Source organism: Gossypium hirsutum, chromosome A03 (assembly GCF_007990345.1).
Source record: "Gossypium hirsutum isolate 1008001.06 chromosome A03, Gossypium_hirsutum_v2.1, whole genome shotgun sequence".
NCBI classification, from domain to species: Eukaryota; Viridiplantae; Streptophyta; class Magnoliopsida; order Malvales; family Malvaceae; genus Gossypium; species Gossypium hirsutum.
Window position 1 is genome coordinate 4194355 of NC_053426.1, and position 25108 is coordinate 4219462.

The window sequence follows — 25108 nt, forward strand, 5'->3', positions numbered from 1 at the left end:
CTTATACTATTAAAAAATTAAATAATACTAAACTGAAATAGAGTTAACATGTACCGTTTAAAATATGTAATTTATTGTTTAGCAAAGTTAATATTTTTAAAAGTTTTTATTCAGTAAATGAAATATTTTGTTTGGAATTTAACTGTAATTAAATAAAATTTTTAGGACATTTTTTTTATATAGTAAATGTCAACACCGATTTGGATTTATTTGATTTTTTTAATAGGACAGGGATTAAATTGATCTATTTAATAATATAGAAAGTAATTTGATTTAGTCCCTATAATACAAGGATCTTTTAAGTACTTTAACCATTATAAAAGTAAGGTCATAAGGGTTTAATTTCATGACACGTTTACTACCTCCTCTTTTATTTTCCTTTTGCCATTAAAAAGATAGTGGTAAATTTTCAGTTTTTGGTCCTTCAACTATGATCACATTTGGAATTTAATCTTAATATTTCAGTTTGACATAATTTAATCCTCTACTTTTACAATAATAATAGTTAATTCAAATGGTTGTTTTCATTGACTATTTCTATTAAAATGCTGACATAATATCAGTGTTGTCTAAATCGGATCGATTGGACTAAGAACCGGTCGAGGTATCTGTCTAGAGAGAGATAAAATTGATTGACTCACGAATCAGTGTGGATTGGTTGAATCAGGCTAAAAAAATTAGGTGAACGATTTTTATATTTTTAAAAATTTTAAATAGTTTATATGCTTTGAACGAATTGGATCTAGAACTAGTGACTTGATTGATTCAATCACTGGCCCAATTCCTAAAATATTAGTTAAGATTACAATCAAATTTGCTTTTAGAGGGATAAGAATGCCATAAGAATGATTGTTTATACTGAACCAAATGGATCAATAAGTATATCGGTCCGAAGAAAGATATTTAATTGGTTGACGATAAAACCAGTTTTTCTTTATTTTGGGCCAAACCAAGAAAAAGAAAAGCCCAACTCTATTCCCTAAAGTAATCCATGTGTGGGCTCAGCTTCTTCGGTTTTTAAACCTAACCCAATGGTCCCAATATAGTGATTGGGAGTGACTCAGCGTTGCTTACAGAGTTGAAGTATGTATTGGAAGAAGAAAATTAATTTTTCGCATTCTGTAAGTTCGTTAAAAGAGTAAATGATAGTCACGAGTTTTAAATGTCAAGTCTGATTTTTAAAGTTTCGGTAGTAAGGTATTTCTTATTTAACACGTGTTTAATAAACAATTTTTTTTGTTTTTTTTTTAAATTATATAACAATTTTCAAATTTCAATATTGGTCTCTATACTATACTTAAATTTGAAAATTAAGATCTATACTTTAATTTTTTTATATAATTTAGTCACTCAAATTTAATAATATTATTAGTTAATTTAAATATTTTATTTTGATTAAAATGTTGAATGAATTTTAAAAAATTATTAATATCATTAAAATTTTTTATTGAATTTAGGTCTATAGACAAGTGGGTTCAAAATTGTCAAAAGGATTGCAAATTTATGTTTTTGGGGAATAACCAATTGTTTTTTGTTAATTAATTTTTATTTGATTTCTCGGTTTAATTTTGGCCTTAATTAAATTAAAATCAATGCTAAATTGTCGTTTCGAATCTTTTTTAAGTAAAAGATGGCCTTTATTAATTAAAAGGGAAAAAGAAAAACAGTTTCGGAACTGAAACGTTCTATCAAAGCTACACCATCTCTTAGTAATTATACACACAAATCGAGTATGCTTTAGCCTGTCGATTGGCACGCTTTCATATCAAATATGCCAAAATCTCTCATTTTGGTACCCTTTCATGCCTAAAACACAGTGTAACAATTTCAAAGTATGCTTTAAACCTTCATTTTAAACAATCATAATACCAAACTAACTAATATGCCACAATAGGCATCATTCCACAATAAAAATACCGAGTACGCTAGCATGATTATAGGTCATTCAATGCCATCACTAAGCATACCAAAACATGTACTAATACAATTATGCACATTAACTTTACAAGTTTCAGCATTAAATTAGGTTTAATTAACTTGGCCAAACTCCTAATTACATGCCACAAAATCGAGTAAAGTGATCTTCAAGCTAATTCGACCAACATGTTCTGCAATCCAACAACTACAAGGAAAGAAAGAACATCGGTAAGCATAATGAATACTAAGTAGCTTCATAAGAAATTAACTTAACTTACATTGACATTACAACTATTTATGTAATTGAAACACAAAGATGAATAACACGGCATTCCTTTGTCAACCTTACACATTCATATACAAATTCATCACAACACCAATTAAGTTAGTTATCAACATAACAATTCATTTCATATTCATTCGTTTTCAATTGTTTCATTTTCGTATACTTACCATTTTTATATTTAGGCTACTCACACAGGCTTCAGATCAGAGTTACTGTACATGCTTTACCTGATGTTGCCTGCACAAGCTTCAGAGAGTTCACAACACATGTTGAATCTCAAGCCATCGGTAAAGGATAATTCAATGCTACTCACACAAGCTTCAGAGAATTCACAACACATGTTGGATCTCAAACCATCGATCTTGGAGTCCTTAATTAAACACCTAATTTTCTTTGAACCCTAATAACATTTACCAGGTTCCAATTAATACCATTTCCGTTTCCATAATATTTCAATTTTTCTAACTTCAGTATTTACGTATCATTCAATCATATTTCATTTCACATCCATTTGATTTCATATACTTGCTTGTATTTATCATATATATATCATATTTTACGATTTAATACCTTATATGCCAAACTAACAATCTTTTTTCAATTAATCTAAGTTAATATATACTAATTATAATTAAAATATAATTAAAATAACTTAGTAAATTTCATATGAACTTACTTGATAAAAATGACAACGGGTAAGGTGTCGGAGACTAATATGCAATTTTTTCTTTTCCTCAATTTTCTTGTGGTTGGTTCAATTCCCGATCAATTGAAGGAAATAAAGTTTTGAAGCTTGAAACCTATTCTCCCTTTAGTTTCGTGAGAATGAGAAAGATTAAGCAAAAAATGGTTTCCTTTTCGTTTAATTTTAGTTTATATATTTTAATTAACTTTAATTAATCACTAACTATTCTAATTAAACTTAGTTAATTTAATCTTAATCCATATTAAATTAAATTAGTGGGTATCATCATCCACCACTGAATCTCTAATTAAAAATAACCAATTGCTTAATTGGTCCTTCAAGTTCTTAAAAATCTATAGTGATTAATTTTTACCACTTTTATAATTTAGTCTTTGTACTTTAATTAACTATCCAAACGACAAAACTAATGTTTCAAACTTTAATTAAACTTCATACTAACATTGTAAATATTAAATATTAATATTTATGGATTTGATCATCGAAAATGGGGTTCCAAAATTACTGTTTTTAACACTACTGACTTTCGAGCTGTTATAGCTGTCCATTTTAGAAAATTGTCCTCAAAAAGTTTACTTGAGAATAGATTAGGGTACTGTGATTTCATTGCTTCTTCCTGTTCACATGTTGCCTTCTCTAAATCGTGTCGATGCCATAATACTTCCACTAATGATACTCGTTTATTTTGCAGTTCTTTCACTTCTCGAGGTAAAATTTTCACTAGTTCTTCATTGTACATCAGATTAGGCTGTAACTCTATCTCGTTGGGAATATTAATTTATGTTTAAGTCTATCTCGTAGTTCTTAATTTATATGTTAAAACTCAAAACACAATAAACATATTTTATAATTAAATTAAATAGTAATGCATATATATTAATTACATTTGATATTCAATAGTTTTAGTATCATTTGATTTTAATAATATTTACATAATTGTGAATGTTGTTTACTATTTTATTGTGAAATATTATGTCTAAGGCAATGAAGTATTAAAATAATAGTCACTCTAAGAACTATGACTTTTAACGACGTTTTTTTTATCATGACTGTTTATGAAAACTCATGAAAGGTACGACTTTTCTTGACTTTTTTAGTAAACGTCACAGAAAGTTGTTGCAAATACATTAGAGAAAGAAATAGTAATGTAAAATATTGATTTAAATTATAAGATCGAACCAGAACAATATATATAATTTGAAAAATAAAAATTAAAAATAAAACTGGATCAAAATTGTGTACTTGTAAGTGGGCAAAGATTTGACTGGTAGTTGAGGCTTATTTTTACAATTTTCTTAAGACAGATTTAACCGCTCATTTGATGCTGGAGATAAAAGTAGAACAAAACTTTAACAACAACATAACTAATACAATTCAAACTCAAACCACACTTAAGACAGTGAATACCCTAATCATTAGACCGAGACACGAGTTCATATAAATCTATATATTAAATGAGTGCCTATCAAAATCTTTCAACCATTGCTTCGTTGAAATGAAGGCTGAACTCGCATGTTATCACAAGCATACTAGAATTACTCTGGAAAAATAATTTTAAAGTGATTACCGTTCTGATTAACCAGTCATTTTAGAACACGTTTTAAAATTGCTTATTTTCAGTGCATTGTTATATAAAGAGGATATCAGGTGGTGGCACTTGATTGGCATACGAAGACTGTTGGATTAATTGGGTAACACGGTGATCAAACCATTTGCTACCAAATTTATTGTCATTTACTCACTCAGACTCTCTACTCTAAACCCCTTTATAAAAATCCCACTAAACCTATGCATCCATTCATCTTCCTCATACCAAAAAAAAAAAAAAGAAGCCTCTGCACTGCAGATCACACCTCTTTGGATATCTATTGCTTGCTCTGCTCCTTTCAAATGGTACGTTATATCTTTTACATTTTCCATCTCTCTCTCCTTTCATCTACACACACATAAGTTCATTTCGAAAAACGACGCACTTTCGTTCTTTTTTTATTATTATATATGACTCTTCCACTTCTCATAATTTCACAAAACGGCTGTTTTACGGTTATCTGAAACCGGATTTCCATACTCAAGGCTGTTTTCCGGCGATATTTGATCATTCTTCTTCATAGAATATATATTCTCTGCTTGATTTATAGAATAATACAATATTGTTTGTTATGTTGATATCTGTGCAAATTTGAAAAAGGAAAAAGACGCGTAAAGTAATGGCATCTTTTGTTTTCCTTTTCTTTTTCTTTATATATTTATAGTAGTTAAATCGATCTGAGAAAAGCTTGGCTTAAAATGCAAATGATGTTAGCTCTCTTTTTGGGGGGGATGGAGGTGGGGTGTTTGTTTAAGTTTTTCGTCAGCTAATTTGATGGGTGAATAATGTTAAAGGATGGGAATCCATTTTTGCCTAACACTCCACTTCAAACTAGTCCAGGGATTTGGTTAACCCAATGATTGCTTGCGCCAATTTCTCATTTATTTTATATTCCCAAAGCTTTTCCTATATTTTAATTTGTTTCTTCTTGCATAGACTTTGTCCAAAATGTTTTGATCGGTTTATTAACTTAAATACAAGGTAAAAAAGAAGACGAAATAATAGCTTCGATTTCCTACGTCTTTATTTTTAATGGGTTAATTTAATAAGTAGTCCTCCAAGTATACCTTTTTTAAAAATTAGGTACCTAATTTTTTTAATGGGTTAATTTAAAGTAGCCCTCGAAGTATACTATTATTTCTATTTAAAAAACTACTTCAACTGATAAAAACTAAACTTGTCACATATTATTTTTAAATTTACTTGAAATTAAAGGTCTATTTTAAAATTGAATTAAAATTTGTTATTTACCCCTCTTCTTCAAATTATCCATTCTTTTCTTTCTTTCTTTTTTTTTTTCATTTTTCTTTGTTTTTATTTTCCATTAAATCTGGGAAAACCAAAAATTGTCATTAAAAAATAAAAAAAATTTGTGATGGACCTCAGATTTAATGAAAAAAAAAGAAAACAATGGAAAAAACGTGAAAGAAAAGGTAAGGAACAAAGCATGAGTTGTTTGAAGAAGACAAGTAGAGAGAGAATGAAACTAAAAACAAATTTATTTTAATGTAAACATAATTATTGTAAAATTATAGTTTAAATATTTAGTTGGATTAAAAATATATTTATATATTTAATTTAAAAAATATAGTTTAAAGGTTATTAATTAAATTATTTTCTTTTATTTGTAAATAGTTGGAGAAAAGAATTCTATATTTCTCAAATTTGGTTGATTGTTGGATATATCATTCTTTGAAAAAAAAATTATCAAATATAGCTAAAGGTTATTATTGGCTAATTAATTTATTAAATTAACACATTTAGATAATTAGGCTTAAATAATGTTAGTGATATCAATAATTGTTTGGTGTAGTAATAAAGCAAATTACACTCTTAGATAGAGAATTTGAGTTCAAACCCTTAAAATGAATTTTAATAATAAAATTACACTTTGATCCTCTTAAAAATTATAAAATTTGATTTAATCTTTTTTATAAATTATTAAAATAATAAAATTATATTTTCTTTATTATAAAAATGTATAATTTAAATCCAGCTTTTTTATTTATTTTTTTTATTTTTTTGGCTTTGCTCTTGACTTTACCCATACCTAAAAATTAATGTTAGTTATATTCTTTTAGGTTATGCAACTTGATCAAACTAGTTTTTGATTTTAGAATTGGTCAAAGAATCATTATTGATTTCAGATGTACAGTTGGGCCATTTATCAATTAAGTACATAAAAATGACTTCTTTAGGGTTTTATCTTTATTGGTTCGAAGACTTTTTTAAGTAAGGTAACTTGATCAAACTAAGTTTTTATTTCTAGAATTTGTCAAAGAATGTATTCTATGTTCATTAATCGCGTAGGGCTGGGAAGAATTTTTTTTAAAAATATACCATTTAAATACAACTTTTTTTTTTTTTTGGCTTCCCTCTTTTAGCTTTACCCAAACCTTAAAAATAATGTTAGTTAATATTCTTTTAGGTCAAGCAACTTGATCAAACTAGTTTTAAATCTTTAGATTTGGTAAAAGAATAATCTATTTGGTAAAATAAAGTTAGGCCATTTATGAAATAAGTACATAAAAATTTATTGTTTTTAGGTTTATTTTTAGAATTTGTCAAAAAATATATTCAATGTTCATTAATTGCGTAGGGCTGGGAAGAAAATTTTTTATGTAAATTTTTAAAATTTTAAATTAATAAAAATAAAATTATACTTTAATTTTTTTAAAAATGATAAAAATTTAAATTAATTTTTTAATATTTATAAAAAATATAAATTATTAAAATAATAAAATTTTATTATTATTATAAAAATTAAAATTTAATTTCTGTCTATAAAAAAAATTAATTGTGCCATTTATTAAATACATACATAAATTTCACCTTTTTTAAGTTTTCCTTTTTTTTGTTCGAAGACTTTCTTTTAAGTTAGGTAACTTGATGAAACTAAGTTTTTATTTTTAGAATTTGTCAAAGAATAATGTATTCTAACAGAGATATAAAATTAAGGTAAATTATACTTAGTCATTGAATTATAAATAAATTTTTGTTTTGATAATTTCATTAAAAAAGTTATAATTTGGTTATTGTAGTATTTAAAAGTTTTCATTTAAGTCACTGAATTATTAATATGGCTTTTTATTGTTAACACAATCTGCACCAATCGAAAGTTGTATTTCCCTTTTATAGTTAAATTTTTCCTTTAAAATGACTTTGGGCATCATGAATTTACAAACTAAAATTTATATAATTTTTTCTTTTTATCTTTGACACTAGTTATCAGATCAACTTAGATTTAAGGCATATTATTCTATTTGTTGATAGGTATTGATCCATCATACTAACTGTTGAATTGTCATTTAGAGTTCGTTAGCAAAATTTTTCTTTTTAAAAAACTTAACAGCCAAATGAATTAAATAAAAATATTTAAATAGTTCAGTGTTTTAAATATTTTTTTTGAATTATAATAATATAATCTATCTTAAAATAAGTTGTGATAAGCTACAAAGCCACTTGCCTATATTAAGAAAAAGCCACTTTTCACCAGTAGATAATGTATTTCGATGTCACCGAGACAGTAGTGAAATTCCTGCGACCGTACTAATTTATCGTTTTGTTACAACTATATTAGAAAAGAAAATGTAAAAAATATATTTAGGAAAAAATTATATAAAAATTAAATGACTCATTGGTTGAAATGGTAAAATTAAAATCTTGAAAATTATGGTATTTTAAGTCTAAGTCTACCATCTCGAGGTCTTTTACAGATTTTATATAAATACATTTTTATAATTAAATTCAAGGTTTTCATAATTGAATCAGTTGCAAATTGATCAAACTATCGGTTCTTGGTTTGATCGCTTTTTGTTTGATTGGTTCGTTCGATTCAATTGAATAAATTATTATAAAATTATAAATTTTTTAAAAAAATAGAGAAAATCAATTCAACTAATTTTTTTAGTTTGGTTTAACTAGTTCATCAGCTCAACTGGTTTGGATCGATCCATGGATTAATCAATCCAATCCTTTATTTTGTATCAATACCTCAATTAATTTTTAATCTAATTGATCAATTTAATTCTTAAAAAAAGATCCAATTTGATTACTAATATTTATTCTTCTTCTGCTTCTTTTTCAAAAAGTCTACATTTACGGCAACAAGGCTTTAGTAGTTTTGACGATATTAATTATAAGATCTTGAGTGTCCATGCTTGAGTTCCATTATGTGCATTTATGCATGCGTAAGTTCTTCGTTTACATTTTATTTTTGTTTAAGTTTCACAATATATAAGCCTTGTTTAAATATATTCCAGTTCCTTCATTTGTAAATTTAGTGATTTGATTTTGGTGGTAATTATTGATAATCGTTGTAAATTCTGTCAGTGATTTGTATTGATGAACTATTGATAACCGTTGATCTGGACAGTTAAGAAGAAGCGAGGATGAAATAAAAATAGTTCTTACAAGACCATTATCATTAAATGGTGAACTAGAAGTTGATTACAAGGCTCCCAATTTGATCCAAAGGATATTAAGTCTTTTCAAGAACGTACGCCCAGGCTCAGATCTCACTCATTTTAAGGTTCGTCAAACTTCAATTTTTGTTTTTATTTTTTTAATTTAAAAGAAAATAAATTAGTCAACAACATATTAATTAAATTCATAAGACTGTTTATGCTGGTATTATTTTCTTATTTGCAATTTTATTATTATTAATAATTTATTAAATAATCACTAGCCAATATGTGCTTTAATTTCTTACTGTTTTAAATAATCATTATATATTTAAAAATAATTATAAATTTGATATAAATTGTGATAATTAGACATTTAAAAATTAAATTAATTAAAGGGTTGTGCTAATTTTAAAATATATTTATTACTTGAATATTCTAAGTTATAATTATAATAATGATTTAAATTAAAATTATTAGTTAAGAATGATTGATGTAAAAAAAAATTGTGCTAATTTTATTGATGTAAAATAAAATTAGTACTTAAATAAAATTCTAAATATTAAGGAAAGAAATGAATTCTAAGAAGTAATAATAATAAAAAATAATTAAATAACAAATTATGTGATTGTGCAGCTGCCGCCTCAGTTCAACTTTCCCAAGTCACATCTTCAATGTTATGGAGAAACAGTGTACTGCAGCGGCAGTGACATGTTGAGGCGATGTAACCAGGCCGACAACTCCCTCGACAGATTCATGTCGGTTGTGGCTTGGAGCATTTCCACGTTACGCCCGCCCATATTTGGGGTTGCCCCTTACAACCCCATCCTCGGTGAGACTCATCATGTCTCGAGGGCTACTCTCAACGTCCTCCTCGAACAGGTAGCTTGTTTCCATTTATTGCTCCCCTCTAAGTCTTTTTTATTGCATTAATTATCTTATCTCTCATTTTATTGAAACGACAAAATAACATTGATGATTTTATTTTACAGATTTCTCATCACCCCCCAGTTTCTGCTCTCCATGCAACCGATGAGGAACACAATATTGAACTCATTTGGTGTCACCAATGTGTCCCCAACTTCAATGGTTTGGTCTTCTTCCTACACCCATTTTCTTATTTAGAACGATTGGTGGGTCTGGTGTTTAATTAATAAAAACAATATTGGTAGGTGCGTGGGTGGAAACTGAGGTGCGAGGGAAGAGGCAACTTAAGCTCCTGAGTCGAGGAGAAACATATGAAATGAACTCCCCCAACCTCTTGATAAAATTTCTGCCACTGCCAGGAGTGGATTGGGCTGGAAACGTCACAATCAGGTGCAAAGAAAACGGGCTTGAAGCTGAGTTACGATTTGGAACCAAGTCCTTTTTTGGTCTTAGAGGAAGTCATAGATCAGTTAAAGGAAAGGTCTATGAAACAGCAACCAGAAGGACTCTTTTCCAACTTAATGGTCATTGGGATAGGTATTCAACATATATATTATTTTTAAACCATCTCATGTATGCAGCTGTTCTAATTCTAATGATTATTTAATTCAGAACGGTGACAGCGAAGGACAATAATAGTGGGAAGTCGAGGGTGATATACAATGCAGAAGAAGTATTTTCAGGGCTGAAAACCCCTGTCGTTAAGGATCTGAAGGTAAACTCCTTGATGAATGAGAATGAACAAATTTGCATTTCTGTATTAAAAGGATGATGATGGATTGTTGTATTTTGTGTTGTTAGGGGGTGAGGTCAACAGAATCGGCAGCAGTGTGGAGTGAGCTAAGCGAGGCCATAATGAGCCAAAATTGGGAGAAGGCAAAAGAAGCGAAGAACGCAGTGGAGGAAAAGCAGAGGGAGGTCTTGAGAGAAAGGGAGTTGAAAGGAACAACATGGGTTCCCCAGAATTTCAGTGTGACTTACACCAAAGATGGTGGTTGGGAATGTTCACCTATTCAACAATGGGTTCCACCTGCTCCAATTGTTCTTCCTCTTTCATAGCCTTATTTAACAAATATTTAAAGATCAACACTATCTTAAGCATCACCTTATAGTAAAATTCATACCGCAGCTGGAATCAAACCTGCTTCTGAACAACATTATATGCTTATTCATGTCATATAATATGATAAATGCAAGTTATATGATAAATGTCATATAATGAATTTTAAAGGTTGAACTAACAATAATAAATTAAGTGTACAATTATTATGAAAAAATTTCAAAATTTTTAATATTATATTTCTTGCTTGGATATATTATATTGATTTGGATAAAGAATGTTATATTTATTGATATCAAAGCTTAAATTAGTCGATTTTGGACTAAACTAAGAATATGGATTGAACTTAAATATTTGTCAGGAAGAAAATGTGGTATGATTGTATTATGAAACAGTAAAATAAATTATAGGTATTGAGATATAGGTATTAAATAGAATTGAGTTATGACGGTGAGAATGAAACGTGTGAATATGGATATGTGAGATAATTTTACGACGTGATTATGTATATTTGATGTGATTTGGATTTGAATGGAATATTAAAATGATATTATTATGTGAAAAATGTGAAATATAAAATGACTAAAGAAGTTGATTCAAATAAAGTGATCCATCGAGTGATTAAAGTGGTATGTGAACAAATAATCTAGCAGGACTTAACAAGATCAATTACGGAAAATTGAAAGAGGGATGGGAGTTCAGGTGGATATCAAAGTAGTGATATGGAAGTACCGTAGTGTTCTTGGAGTACCGTGATTATATTGGAGTATTGTATTATTATCAAAGTACCGTATATTTTGAAATATCGTACATTTGGATCAAAAGTCCTTTGAGATTCACTAATGGTTGCAAAAGTGATAAAAAGTCAGTTGGAAATCGTAAGATAAAAAAAATCTATTAAGTGTTAAAGGAATAAAGTCAAATAATATATATGAGAAAGTAGAGTAAGATAAAAATCTTGATGTCACTGATAGTTGTATTTTAAAAGATGAACAGTAAAATTTATGAGAAAGTAAGAATTATTAATCAAATAGTAATAGTAGAGTTAACTTAGACATTGGGAAAATAAAGTATGAATGGAGAATTTTTAGTAAGGACTAACTTGAAATTTGGTGAAAGTTTGAGGATTAAAAGTGCAAATTTATTACAAGAAGAAAAGGTGCTGTGACAAATAAATTTTTGTTTTTTATGAATGTGGAATAGAATTATATTGATGTGTGGAGTTGGAAACCAAAGTATGCACCAAGTTGAATAAAGTGAAAAAGTTAAAGGGTTAAAGTTGATTTTACCATTTTATGCGAAAAGGATTTAAAAGCAATTTTTCCATGATTAGATTCCAACATAATGATTAGTTTGGAAAAAAATATATATATTAAGTGATAATATGGGAAAAAGAAAAGAATGGTACTAGTATGGAATTTGGATGAATTTTATTGGTTCGTAAAAATTAATGGTTGGAAGTTAAAGAAAAGGAAGAAGAAATTTGGACAAGTAATCTAAGGTGGTGGACGGCAACAATGAATTGATGACATCTACTATGACACCACACACTCTATTTGATTGCCGAGTTCGAATGTGAAACACCACATTCATTGCCAAAACAACTTGGACTAGTTTTCTTTCATAAACAACACAAGCATCAAGCATCAAGCATTTAGCATTTTTTATATTATACAAAACCGTTCATATTAATTAAAAATAAATTCAAGTAATTTTAAACACTTTAGAAACATTTTAAATCGAGTTGTAGGTGTTTGGGGATAATTGAAACTAAGTTCGAGTCATTTTAAACACTATTTTGCCACATTTGTGTCAATAGAAGTCCTTACCACAGTTCATTTTTTGCTATTGACTTATTTATATTGATACACCTGTCATTTGTATCGATAAAAGTTTGTCAAAACCCAAAAATGACTCAAAAACACACCTAGTTTAATCCAAAATAATACCAAATCATTTCTAAACATTATGGAACATTATAAACAAGTTCTAAACACCATTTTAACATACTTTTAACACATTTAAGCACATGATCTCAACCAAGAACATAACATCACCAACTCAAGCATCAATTGCACTTACTTGGTATGTAAGAATCATCAAAAGCATGGTACAAACGGAGTAATATAGGCATGCATACTATCATAATCTTAAGATTACATATCATACACAACTTCATACTTATATAACCACACTTTATTTACAAATCTCAAGTATGATAGGTACCAAAACGTCAAATTGAACCCCAACCAAATTATGACAGTGGGTACATGCCAACCTCAACAAAACATATAAAATAACTATACACACTTTGTTGAGTCGAAATTGAATTATAGATATTGTCAACTGTCGAAACCATCTTTTCGATTTAGGAAAAAATGAGGATCGACTTTTAAAACCTAGTGTGGAGTCGCCACCAATCTCTTGATTTAGGTGTGATTGGACCACCTATTAAAACGCTTTATTCAATGAAAAATAAATTTGGTTCATGTAAAAAATAAAAAAACGGGTTCGGGAGTCGGTTACGCATGAGGAAGGGTTAGCACCCTCATTACGCCCAAAAATTGGTACCAAATTGATTTGATGCTGTCCTTATATCAAAAGTTTTAAAAGAAAAGATTTTCCGAAGTATGATTTTTTTTAAAAATGTTTGAATAGCTCAAATTAGCGGTAAAAAATCTCTCGTTTTAAAGATATGTGGTTTCATACCCAGTACGATTGGATACAATCCCTTATACCTTTAAGATGCGATTGAATTTCGACTTTTGAACAATTCATACATTGAAATTATAAAAGGGTATCCAAATATTTGGTCCACAGGAAAAATCATACCCAGTACGATTGAGCACGATTTTTCGAATTCCCCAAATATTAGATATTGCCTTATTTCAGAATTTTTGAATAACAAGGAAAATTGAAAATTTGCTCAAAGCGCTTTTATTTTTCCTGAAATAACAACGAAACAACTAATATCAACCAAAATATTGAAATTTGAATCACGATGCAACAATATAACAAAAAAGTTATAAACATAGATTACCATACGAAATATTATACAAGTAAACAAAAGAACAAATTACCATGATTTAAATAATAGTGCAAAAGGTTAATAATCAATATAAAACAATAATACATGAAATAACATGAAAACTAAAGCGATACATAGTACACAAAAACAAATGGGAAATAATTTGAAAACTATTAAATATATGAAAACTTACAAAATGAATCAACACATGATTGGATTTGAAAGGATGCACATATATAAAATAAGACTAAGAATATGTGAATGAATATGAAAATAAATATTGTGAAAGAAGTAATTTGGAGCTAATAACATGCAAGAATATTTTAAAAACTAAACCTATATACCTTAAGGTGTTAATATACATACAATGATAAAAGTCAATAAAACAATATATAATGAAGATATAATACCATAACCAAGGATAAACAATATACATGGAAGATGAACATACCAATATACAATCAAACTATATGTATATGAAAGAATCTTAACTAACAAAGAAATAATAATATATGTTTTTTTTTAAAAGAATGAATTATGTATATAATAAATTTGAAAGGAAATACAAGTAAAAGTTATATAAAATATCATGAAATTAAAATATAAATTATAAGATTAAATTAACTTTATCATAAGCTATATACGTAATATATTTTAACAACATAATTATATAAATAGATCTCTTTCTTTTTAAAAAAAAAACTATATATTTAAAATAACATGACCAACTATTAATAGTTTAAATGATTCATGAAATATGTGAATTTTCCTTTAAATAACACAAAATATTTATAACAAAATATAGGAATAGGTTTAAAAAAACGTATGTATAAAATAATATAAAATTAATAGTATACTTGGAGTAAAGACCCTAGTACAAACGATGCATATACAAGAGGATAATAATATAAGAAAATATTTGAAACAAAGAAAGTATATAACACCCAAAATTGGATTCAAAAGAAACAAATAATATATATATAAAATTTTAAAGAAAAATTATATGAACATGTTCAAAAGAGGATTCAAGTGAGTAATTTGACATAATATATATATATAAATATCAATGCATATGAATGAATATTACACAAATATTTTAAATATAAATTTACGTAAAGAGAATTTCAAAACCATGACTTATATAGTAAAACAATTCAACAATATATAGAAAACTAAAACAAAATGGAATTTAAAAAATAATTAAAAAAACATGTTAAAATAATAGGTCAAACAAAATAATAAATAAATCCTAAAAATATAAAACCTAACTTAATTGAAATAAAATCATAATCAAAAGGATAATCTATAAATAAAACAAATCATTAAATCAAAACTGAGGATCCAAATAAAACACGCACAAATGAGCAAGGACTTGGAACGAGGATATACCAAATGTTAAAACGCAGTGTTCAAATAAGTACTAAATCGTAACAATATGAAAATCTCAGGGAAAATGTAAAAAAACAAATAAATCCTAATTGAGACCTAATTAGAGATCAGTGCAGGAGGGGAGGGCTATGTGCGTAAATATTCCGTCAACAAGGGATCCATTGGGATTGGCTTCACACGGTACCGTTTCATCTTGTTTATAAAGAAAAAAAAACCTAAATTACTAACAAAGGAGAAAAGACAGAGGCGTTCTAATTTTTCCTTCTTCATTCGGCCAATCTCCATAGCCCCTTATTCTCATATTCTTGCTTCAATTTGAGCAGTGGTGCAGGGGAGCCATGGAGAACCTCGAGGACTCTGTTTTCAATTTCGAAACACCGTCCCTACTTTGATTGCGACGAAGAAGACGGGTCTCGACTACTAAGGTAAATACCTTTTTCTTTTATTTTAAAATTTCCTGTAAACTTAAAGAAGAAAAATGCAGAAAAGAAAAAAAGAAGACTATCAAACTGAGAATCACCTTTTCCCTTTTTTATTGCTTTTTTTCAATCCCCTTATATCTTTTTTAGAACCCCCTATTTACATCGTCTTTATTCTATTCAAACTTTTTACAGATTTGCATGTGTAATCGGAAAAATAAAAGATCCCCTTTACACCTGATTTCATTCCGTTTTTATAGCCGAAAATAATAAAATAAATAAATAAATAAAAAGAAAAATCCAATTTCATTGCTGTAATATGTTATCCTTTGCAGTCAATTTGTTGTGGGTTGTTAGCCTGTTGCAGGTATGAATGGAGCTAGCTGGATGATGGCGCACGTGGGGCTGGCACGGAGGCAGCAGCGGTGTTGGAGGCTACTGAAAGTTGCTGCGGCGCAAGTGACCTAGGTTTTCTGCCGAAAATTTCATTGGTGTTTTGGGCTTGGGATATTTTGGGCTGTTTGGGTTAGTTGGGTTAGGTTTAGGTTTGGGCTTGTAATGGGTATTGGATCTCAATGTTTGTAAAAGGGACATTGGATTTATTTTTGTTGTTTTATTTTATTTTTGGTTTTAGTTTTGGTGTAGGCCCGGGCACAAATTGGGTCTTACATCGACCTCTCTAAAACCTCGAGATTTGATTAACACCTACGCACAAAATTAAACAAACAGTCTGCTGAGCAAAGGAACTCAATAGTGCTAACATGATTTGAATTAAAGCACATAAACATAAAACAATGTGACATAACATTAGTATCAAAGTTTAATTATCAAACTAATTCAACATAACACATTATGAATCTTAATTCGAATATTAATGTATCATTGCGCCGTCTAAGCTTTTCATCTTGATCTCATATTTCGACATAACATAAAGTATAATTACTTACCTTGTTCACGACCTGAATTTTATCGTTATCGAAAAAATATATTTTTGGGTCTTCATTTTTGAAAAATAAATTCGTAAATATTTATTAAAAATATTTACAAAGTTAATTGAGTGGTTAATTAGAGTTTAATGAAGTAAATTAGATTAAATTAAGGATAATTGGATAAAAGGATTAAATTGAATGAAGTGTGAAAGTTTAATAATAGAATAAAGAAAATTGAAAGGGCTAAATAAGTAAATAAGCCAAAAAGAGTGCCAAGTGTATGGCAAAAATAAATACAAGTGTAATAAATATAATACACACATTTGTAATACATGATTGTATTTACTTATTATTTAAGTAAATATTAATGTATTTATTATTATTAAATTGATATTATATGATAAATAAATAAAAGTAAGACAAATGTGTGGTAATGATTGGGTACAAGTGTATTAATAAAAGGTATTTATTAATTAAATAATTATATTATAAGATTTTTATGTGAAAATTAAATAAAAGTTTACAAATGTATGGTGCATATGGTGACATGTGTAATACTAATATACATACAATTGTAAAATACATGTACATTTACTTATTATATAAGTATATTATTAAATTATATATTAGTATTAAGTAAAATATATTTATATAATGAATAGGTTAAAGAAAGACAGAATGTAATAATATATCTGTATACAAATGTAAAATAGATATTGGATATTAAATAGATATTTTATTATAGCTATTATTAAGTTATTATAATATATATATAATAAAAGGAATAAAAAGAAAAAGAATAGAAAAAGAAAGAAAGGATGAAACGAAACAGAGAAAAGAAAGAAGGAAGGAAAAAGGAAAGAAGAAAAAAGGGAAAAATTGGGATTTCAAGGTTTGGAAGTTTAATTGGTATGTCAATTTAGCCCTTTTTATTTAATTTTGATGTTTTAAAAGTTTTGGAGCAAAATTTTGATGAAATTAAGTTGATATTTTGAAAGTTATTAGATTTCTAGATAATGTTCATGTTGAGTAAAATGATGAAATAAGGGTTAAATTGATAGAAATTCAAGTTAGAAATGAAATAAGGATTGAATTGTAAAGTAATTCATAAGTTTTATGTTGTAGAGACTAAATTGATGAAATTTCGAAATTAAAAAAATATGCTGGAAATTTAATAGTTAAGTATGAGTTTGGACAAAATTTGAGTTGAAATGAAGTATGAATTGAGATAGAAAAAGTAAGTGAATTTAGTTAAGATTAAATTGAAATTAAAGTAGAAATTGAATAGAAATTGTATTAATTAGATATAAATTAGTAGTGAATTAACGAATATGAATTGTTTTAATTCTCATAGCTAACGTTGTCTCGGGAAATCTCGGCTAGGCAAGGAAAAATGGCAAAGACAACGGGAGTTAGCTCGAGAAAATACGGTTTGTATTTCTATAATCTGAACTTAATACTTAAATTGTTGGATTTATTATTTTCAGATGATTATTTGAATTGGATTGAATATTGATTATATTAAATTAATTTATGAATATATGTGAATGTTTGAATTGAAATGAATATTGATGTGGAAATTGAATAATAAATATTTGTTATATTGGAAAATATATGTAGTTGGAAGTGTGATGAAATTGATAGAAAATTGTGATTATTGTGAAATTGAATATTTATTAGTGAAAAGTGAATGGAATTATATTGAATTGAAAAAATATAGTTAATTAATTAAAATATGAATTAATTGAAAACTGGAAAGTGAATTAAATACCCTATTAACTAGTCGGGTTAGTCGAATATAGTTGGCATGCCATAGGATATGAAAGAGTACGGGTTCTGTCGGCTTACTGATCAGGCACTTATGTGCCGACTACTGTTATTGTTACTGTTACCGTAACTGTTACCGATTCGGCACTTTGTGTGTCGGATATTGTTACTATTACAGTTCCGGATTTGTTCCGATGAGGTACTCTGTGTACCATACTGTTACTGTTACTGTTACTGTTATTGTTCTGGCTTTGGCCAATGAGACACTATGTGCTGTACTGGTGTGTTGGTTGGATCCGTGTATCCGTCTAGGTCCGAGTCATGTTAATAGGGGTAAATAAAGGAACTAGAAAGATCGACTGTTACTGAATAAACTGTATATCTGATTTTACTGAATAATTGACTGTTACTGGATAACCGATCAACTGATTGATACTGAATAACTGATTATTATTGAATAATTGATTGTTACCGACTGTTATTGAATAAATAATTGTTCTGATTAGCTGATTGTTAATGAATATTACTGATTGATTAATTACTATTGAAAAATAATAAATGATTTTGAATTTAAAATAGACCAAAACATTGGTTGGAAAGTGAATGCTTGAATACTCATTGAGTTTGAATAGTTCAATATATATATATTAATATGTTTTGTAATTGTTTAAGTGTTCAGATTATAGAAATACCACTGAGTGTATACTCAGCTTACAGTTTGTTTCCGTGCGCAGGTTAAGTTAAGGCTAGATCATTGAATCAGAATTCCAGGCCGATCCTGAATTCGATGAGGTAAAGCATGTTGAGTATTGGTAATGGCATGTACCTAGTATGTTTTATGAGAGCCATTTAGGTTGTGAAAGTATTGATAAAATAAGTAAATTATGATTGGCAATGGTATATAGTATGAATTTGAAATTTGAAAGAAAAATTCGTAGTAATTCTCATTTAGTCCCAAATTGATTTTACTGTTCATATTGGACCGCGGGGGCCCATTAAAGGGACGTCATCTTAAAATTATGATGAGTCTGAACGTTTATATTTAATTAATGTCTGTATTGTACTGTACTGATTGGTAATGTCTCATAATCCTGTTCCAACGACGAGATGGGGTTAGGGGTCGTTACAATTATCATGCCTTGTGTTGTTATTTAGCTTTCATATTACTATGAGGCTATCAACAACATATGAGACAAGTCATGCTTTCATTCATAAAAGCACGGAGCCAATAACTAAACATCAATTTAAACATAAAATAAGAACATATTAAGTTAGCACAAATCGAAAACGCTAGTAGTCCGTCGCCTTTTCTTTTTCTTTCACCTTCAAGATCCCAGCGTCGTCTTTAACTACGTATGATAAATCTATTTACGAAAATGGTATTAATACACAATCAACAAAGACATAGTCATTAATTCAATCATGAATGTATATTTTACAATTTGGTCCCTTAGAACCTTAACATCTAAAAATTCAACATCTTTCGATTTTCTAGACCAAATTTGAATATGATTTCGCAAATATACTACAGGGACCTCATTCTATCATTATTTACTATCAACCCTTGAAATTCCTATCCCATACATTTAGGCCCCTACTAGCACATAATTTACCATATAATCTAAAACCCAACTCATGTTCACATCAACATCATCCTCTATACTTCTAACATGATCTCTACTCATCCAAATTTATACAACAAAATATATTATGATTTCAAGGTCCAAGTTCACTCAATTTCAACTATGGCTATGTAACACCCCGAACCCGAGACCGACACCGGAGTCGAACACGAGGTGTTAACAGACTTTAAACCCCTTATAAAAAAATATTTCCCAGACACTGCCAATCTGCGTACTAGTCGCTTTAAAAATCATATCTTGAGTTTCACAACTCGAAAATCAGTTTCGTGATTTTTCCCTGAAACTAGACTCATATACCCATCTACATATTTTTTTATAGAATTTTTGGTCAGGCCAATTAGTACAGTTTATTAGTCAAAGTCTCCCATGTTACAGGGATCGACTACCCTGACCTTTGCGCATTACGACTTGGATATCTCCTTGTACAGGGCTCCAATACTGATTCTGTTTGTTTCTATAGAAACTAGACTCAGAGAGGAATCTATACATATATGGTATGACTCCTAATTATCTCTGGTTAATTTATAATGAATTTCCAAAGTCGGAACAGGGAATCCAGAAACCGTTCTGGTCCTGTCTCACTAGAACCTGAATATCTCTTAACATACTGTCCGTATGATTGTTTCGTTACTTTCCTATGAAAGTAGATTCATCAAGGTTTGTTTACATAATTTATTCACTATTTAATTCCATTCCTACTATTTTAGTGATTTTCCAAATCTACATCACTGCTGCTGTCAGCATCTGCCTTTAAGGTAGACTTTACCTATTTCATGGTTTCCATGATTCAACTAGCCCTTTTTGCATAAATAGCACAATTTATGAAAGTGACTAACCATCCCCGTGGCCAATCCTTGTCAAGCATATCCACACCAAATGATTATAACATTATACTCAAACACATATAAGCCATTTTCGCATGTCTATCCAAAATTTATACAAGTCCAAAGGGTCCACGACCCACAACAAACGGGTAGTCCTATACATGCCATTTCGAAGTTCAACCAAAATTGTACCAAAAGGGGGGCTTTGATAGTGTGGGCGACTTTGACTTCAAGATCCCGAGTCCGATAGCTGGAGAACCAAATCTATAAAACAGAGGAGCAATGAAACGGAGTAAGCAATTTCTGCTCAGTAAGTTTTGAGCAAGGAATTCCAGCACAACAAAAGTATAGCATTCATATAGCTAAACGGATAATTTCATATGCACAAATTTACGATATCGTACTTGCTTCACATTATCAACCCTTATGTACATACACAAAAAATCAACTCAGCCAAAGGCCGGTAGCTCGTTTATCAACTGAGCGAATACTTATTTGTAAGGGCTCAACTAAATTCAAGCACATATGAAACATACCTCAATGTTGGGATGTTTCGAGAGTATTAACTGGAACTTTACAGCAAGTTCATTCGTTCCCAAATCACGTACCTTCGGAATTTAACCGGATATAGCTCCTCGTTCAAATGCCTTCAGGACATAGCCCGGTTATAGTAATTCGCACAAATGCCTTCGGGACTTAGCCCGGATTTAGTAACTCGCACAAATGCCTTCGGGCTTAGCCCGGAATTAGTATCTCGCACAAATGCCTTCGGGCTTAGCCCGGAATTAGTATCTCGCACAAATGCCTTCGGATCTTAGTCCGGATATTGTCACTTAGCACAAGCCTTCGGGACTTAGCCCGGACATCATTCAAATAACCATGCACATTTAACAATAAATCATGGCCCATTCGTATTTCATTTTCGTTAGCAAAACTCAAACACAAGACATTTATCATTCTTGCAAATTCGGCTCAATAGCCACACAAAGAGCATGATTTTAATTTGCTTAAAACATGATCTAATCACATCATAATTTAAGCTCTCTTACTCAAGAACTTACCTCGGGTGTTGTCGAACGATTCCGATAGCTATTCGACCACTTTTTCCTTCCCTTTATCGGATTTAGTTCCCCTTTGCTCTTGAGCTTAATTAAACAAATAAATTGATTTAATCATTTGAGCATCGAAAAGAGGAACACAAGACACTTAGCCCATATTTATACATTAGACATTAAAGTCACATATGTACGGAATCATGAATCAAACTCAACATTTTAGCTAATTTTTCCCCCTTGGCCGAATATGCATGTCTATTTTGGGGCCGATTTCAACACTTAATACATTCTACAAGTATGGTCACTTGTATTGACTAAACACCCTTTTGTTTCAAGTTCAAAACTTGGCTAATACACACATATACACACTAGTAAAGCATCCTCTCCCTTTCCATCAATTTAACACATGCATTGCTCATTAACATGCAAAAGTTATATTCGGCCTTAGCACACAACTTGCTAGCCGATTCTTCTCCATTTAGCAACCAATGCACATATGTGCTCACTCAAAAATGCTAAAAAGGAGGTTCAAGAATCATCAAGCCACCATCACATGCATCATTAACAAGCTTCATATTTAGCATGCAATGGCATTAACACAAACTCCACCTAGGCCGAATCTTAACTCATCCTCATGCCTCATCACCACAACATCAAACATCAACCAAGAATGATGCATCCATGGCCGAGTGTCATTTCCATCACATAGCAAGATTTAGACCATGGGCTAGGTAGAACTCAAGCTAACAACTAAAACATGCATGCATCTCATGGAACATCATCAAACATACCTTAGCCTAGCTACATGCATGGCCGAACCTCTTCAACCTTTCTTCTTCCTTCCTCCTTAAAATTTTTGGCCAAGGATGAACCAAAGGATGAGCATTTTTTTTTCTTTGTTTTTTTCTTTCTAGTTTCGGCTAAATGAAGATGAGAAAGGATGAACAAAAATTTTCTCCTTTCTTTTCTTTAGCTCACGGCAATGGGGGGGGGGGAAAACAACTACACACATTTTTTTTTTTGTATTCATCATACTCCTTTTCATTTTTTTATGCCCATGCCCCTTATTTTATTTTTTTCCTACATACCTCACTAGGCCAACATGTTCCCATCATGTTTCCACCCATAGCATGGCCAACCACTAGCTCAAATTTTGGGTAATTTGACATGCAAACCCATCATTTTCACAACATGCATTAATAGACCATTTTAAATTAGTCTATCATATTTTCACCATGTCTCATATCAATCCCTATTTAATAATTTCTCATGCAATTGGCAAAATTGGAGAATGAAACTTCCACATACTCATGTACACACATAATAAGCATAGAATATGGAAATCAATTATTTTTATGACTCGGTTTTGTGGTCCCGAAACCACTTCCCGACTAGGGTCAATTTTGGGCTGTCACAACTCTCCCCCACTTAAGAAATTTTCGTCCCCGAAAATCTTACCGGTAAATAGGTTTGGGTATCGTTCTTTCATCGAGCTCTCGGTTTCCCAAGTAGCTTCCTCGATCCCGTGTTTGAGCCATAACACCTTCACTAACGAAACCCTTTTGTTTCGCAACTCCTTCACTTCACGAGCTAGGATATGCATCGGCTCTTCTTCATAACTCATATCGGCTTGAATTTCAACCTCTGATGGGCTAATTATGTGCGATGGATCAGATCGATAGCGTCGAAGCATCGAAACATGAAAGACGTCGTGAATCTTTTCAAGCTCAGGGGGCAAAATCAATCTATACGCAACCGGACCAACTCGTTCGGAGATTTCGTACGGCCCAATGAATCTCGGGCTCAACTTGCCCTTACGGCCAAACCTGAGTACCTTTTTTCCAAGGCGAAACTTTAAGGACCACTTTATCTCCCACCTGATATTCAATGTCCTTTCGTTTCAAATCCGCATACGATTTTTGACGATCTGTGGCCGCTTTCAGACTTTCACGGATTACCTTTACTTTCTGTTCAGCATCCTTAATCAAATCAACTCCGAAAATTTTACTTTCACCGAGCTCGGTCTAAAACAACGGTGTACGGCATTTACGACCGTACAAAGCCTCGTAAGGTGCCATCTTAATACTTGATTGAAAGCTATTATTGTAAGCGAATTCAATCAAAGGTAAATACCGTTCCCATGAACCACTGAACTCGAGGATGCAACATCTCAACATATCCTCAAGTATCTGAATTATCCGCTTAGATTGACCATCGGTTTGAGGATGAAAAGCAGTGCTAAAATGCAGCTTGGTACCCAAAGCTTCTTGCAATTTCCTCCAAAATCGCGAGGTGAATCTCGGATCTCTATCCGACACGATAGAAATAGGTACCCCGTGTAATCTCACAATCTGAGAAACGTACAATTTAACTAGTCTATCCAATGAAAAATCCATACACACGGGGATAAAGTGAGCCGACTTAGTCAGTCTATCAACAACAACCCAAATCGCATCCTTCTTACTTGTTGACAATGGCAGTCCGGACACAAAGTCCATTGTGACTCGATCCCATTTCCACTCGGGTATCATGATCGGCTGAAGTAATCCTGAAGGCACTTGATGTTCCGCTTTCACTTGTTGACATATTAAACATCTCGAAACAAAGTCGGAGATGTCTCGTTTCATACCATGCCACCAAAACCAACGTTTCAAATCGTTGTACATTTTCGTACTCCCCGGGTGACTTGACATTCGGCTACAATGGGCTTCGTTCAGAATCATCGAAATGAGTTCCGAACTCTTTGGAATACACAAACGACTTCTGAACCTCAAACAATCATCATCATCAATTTGAAACTCCGATTCCTTGTTCGGAGCACACTCAGCCCGTTTTGCAACCAATTCATCATCAACTTTCTGGGCTTCACGAATTTGATGAATCAATAATGGTTTGGCTTTTAATTCAGCTACTAACACATTGTCGGGTAGAACAGACAAGTGCACATTCATCGCTCGTAAAGCAAACAATGATTTCTGGCTTAAGGCGTCCGCAACCATATTAGCCTTTCCCGGGTGGTAATCAATGACAAGCTCGTAATCTTTCAACAACTCAAGCCAACGCCTTTGTCGCAGATTTAAGTCTCTTTGAGTCATCAAATTTTTGAGACTTTTGTGATCCGAAAATACATGGCACTTCTCACCAAATAAGTAATGTCGCCATATTTTTAA

General features: G+C 30.4%; 1 protein-coding gene and 2 long non-coding RNA genes across 3 annotated transcripts; all 3 read left to right on the top strand.

Annotated features, from left to right (window-relative positions):
* Positions 1-4565: 4565 nt before the first annotated feature.
* LOC107942794 (oxysterol-binding protein-related protein 4C) lies at positions 4566-11121 on the top strand. Its single transcript, XM_041106170.1, has 7 exons — positions 4566-4799; positions 8870-9025; positions 9534-9779; positions 9890-9986; positions 10070-10361; positions 10437-10539; positions 10626-11121. Exons 1-7 carry the CDS (start codon positions 4695-4697, stop codon positions 10881-10883), a joined length of 1257 nt encoding a protein of 418 aa, XP_040962104.1. The 5' UTR covers positions 4566-4694; the 3' UTR covers positions 10884-11121.
* A 4174-nt stretch (positions 11122-15295) lies between these two features.
* On the top strand, positions 15296-16422 carry LOC107942793 (uncharacterized). Its single transcript, XR_001695916.2, has 2 exons — positions 15296-15726; positions 16078-16422. It is a non-coding gene; the product is annotated as an uncharacterized lncRNA (long non-coding RNA).
* Positions 16423-17440: 1018 nt separating this feature from the next.
* Positions 17441-19411, top strand: LOC121223776 (uncharacterized). Its single transcript, XR_005921127.1, has 3 exons — positions 17441-17558; positions 18004-18079; positions 19151-19411. It is a non-coding gene; the product is annotated as an uncharacterized lncRNA (long non-coding RNA).
* Positions 19412-25108: the final 5697 nt, after the last annotated feature.

Excerpts from the sequence above, each read along its gene's own strand:
- LOC107942794 (XM_041106170.1), top strand. The coding sequence starts at position 4,695 with ATGCATCCATTCATCTTCCTCATACCAAAAAAAAAAAAAAGAAGCCTC. Across the intron at positions 9,987-10,069 it reads ATGTGTCCCCAACTTCAATG|GTGCGTGGGTGGAAACTGAG; the intron begins GTTTGGTCTTCT and ends CAATATTGGTAG. Across the intron at positions 10,362-10,436 it reads CTTAATGGTCATTGGGATAG|AACGGTGACAGCGAAGGACA; the intron begins GTATTCAACATA and ends TATTTAATTCAG.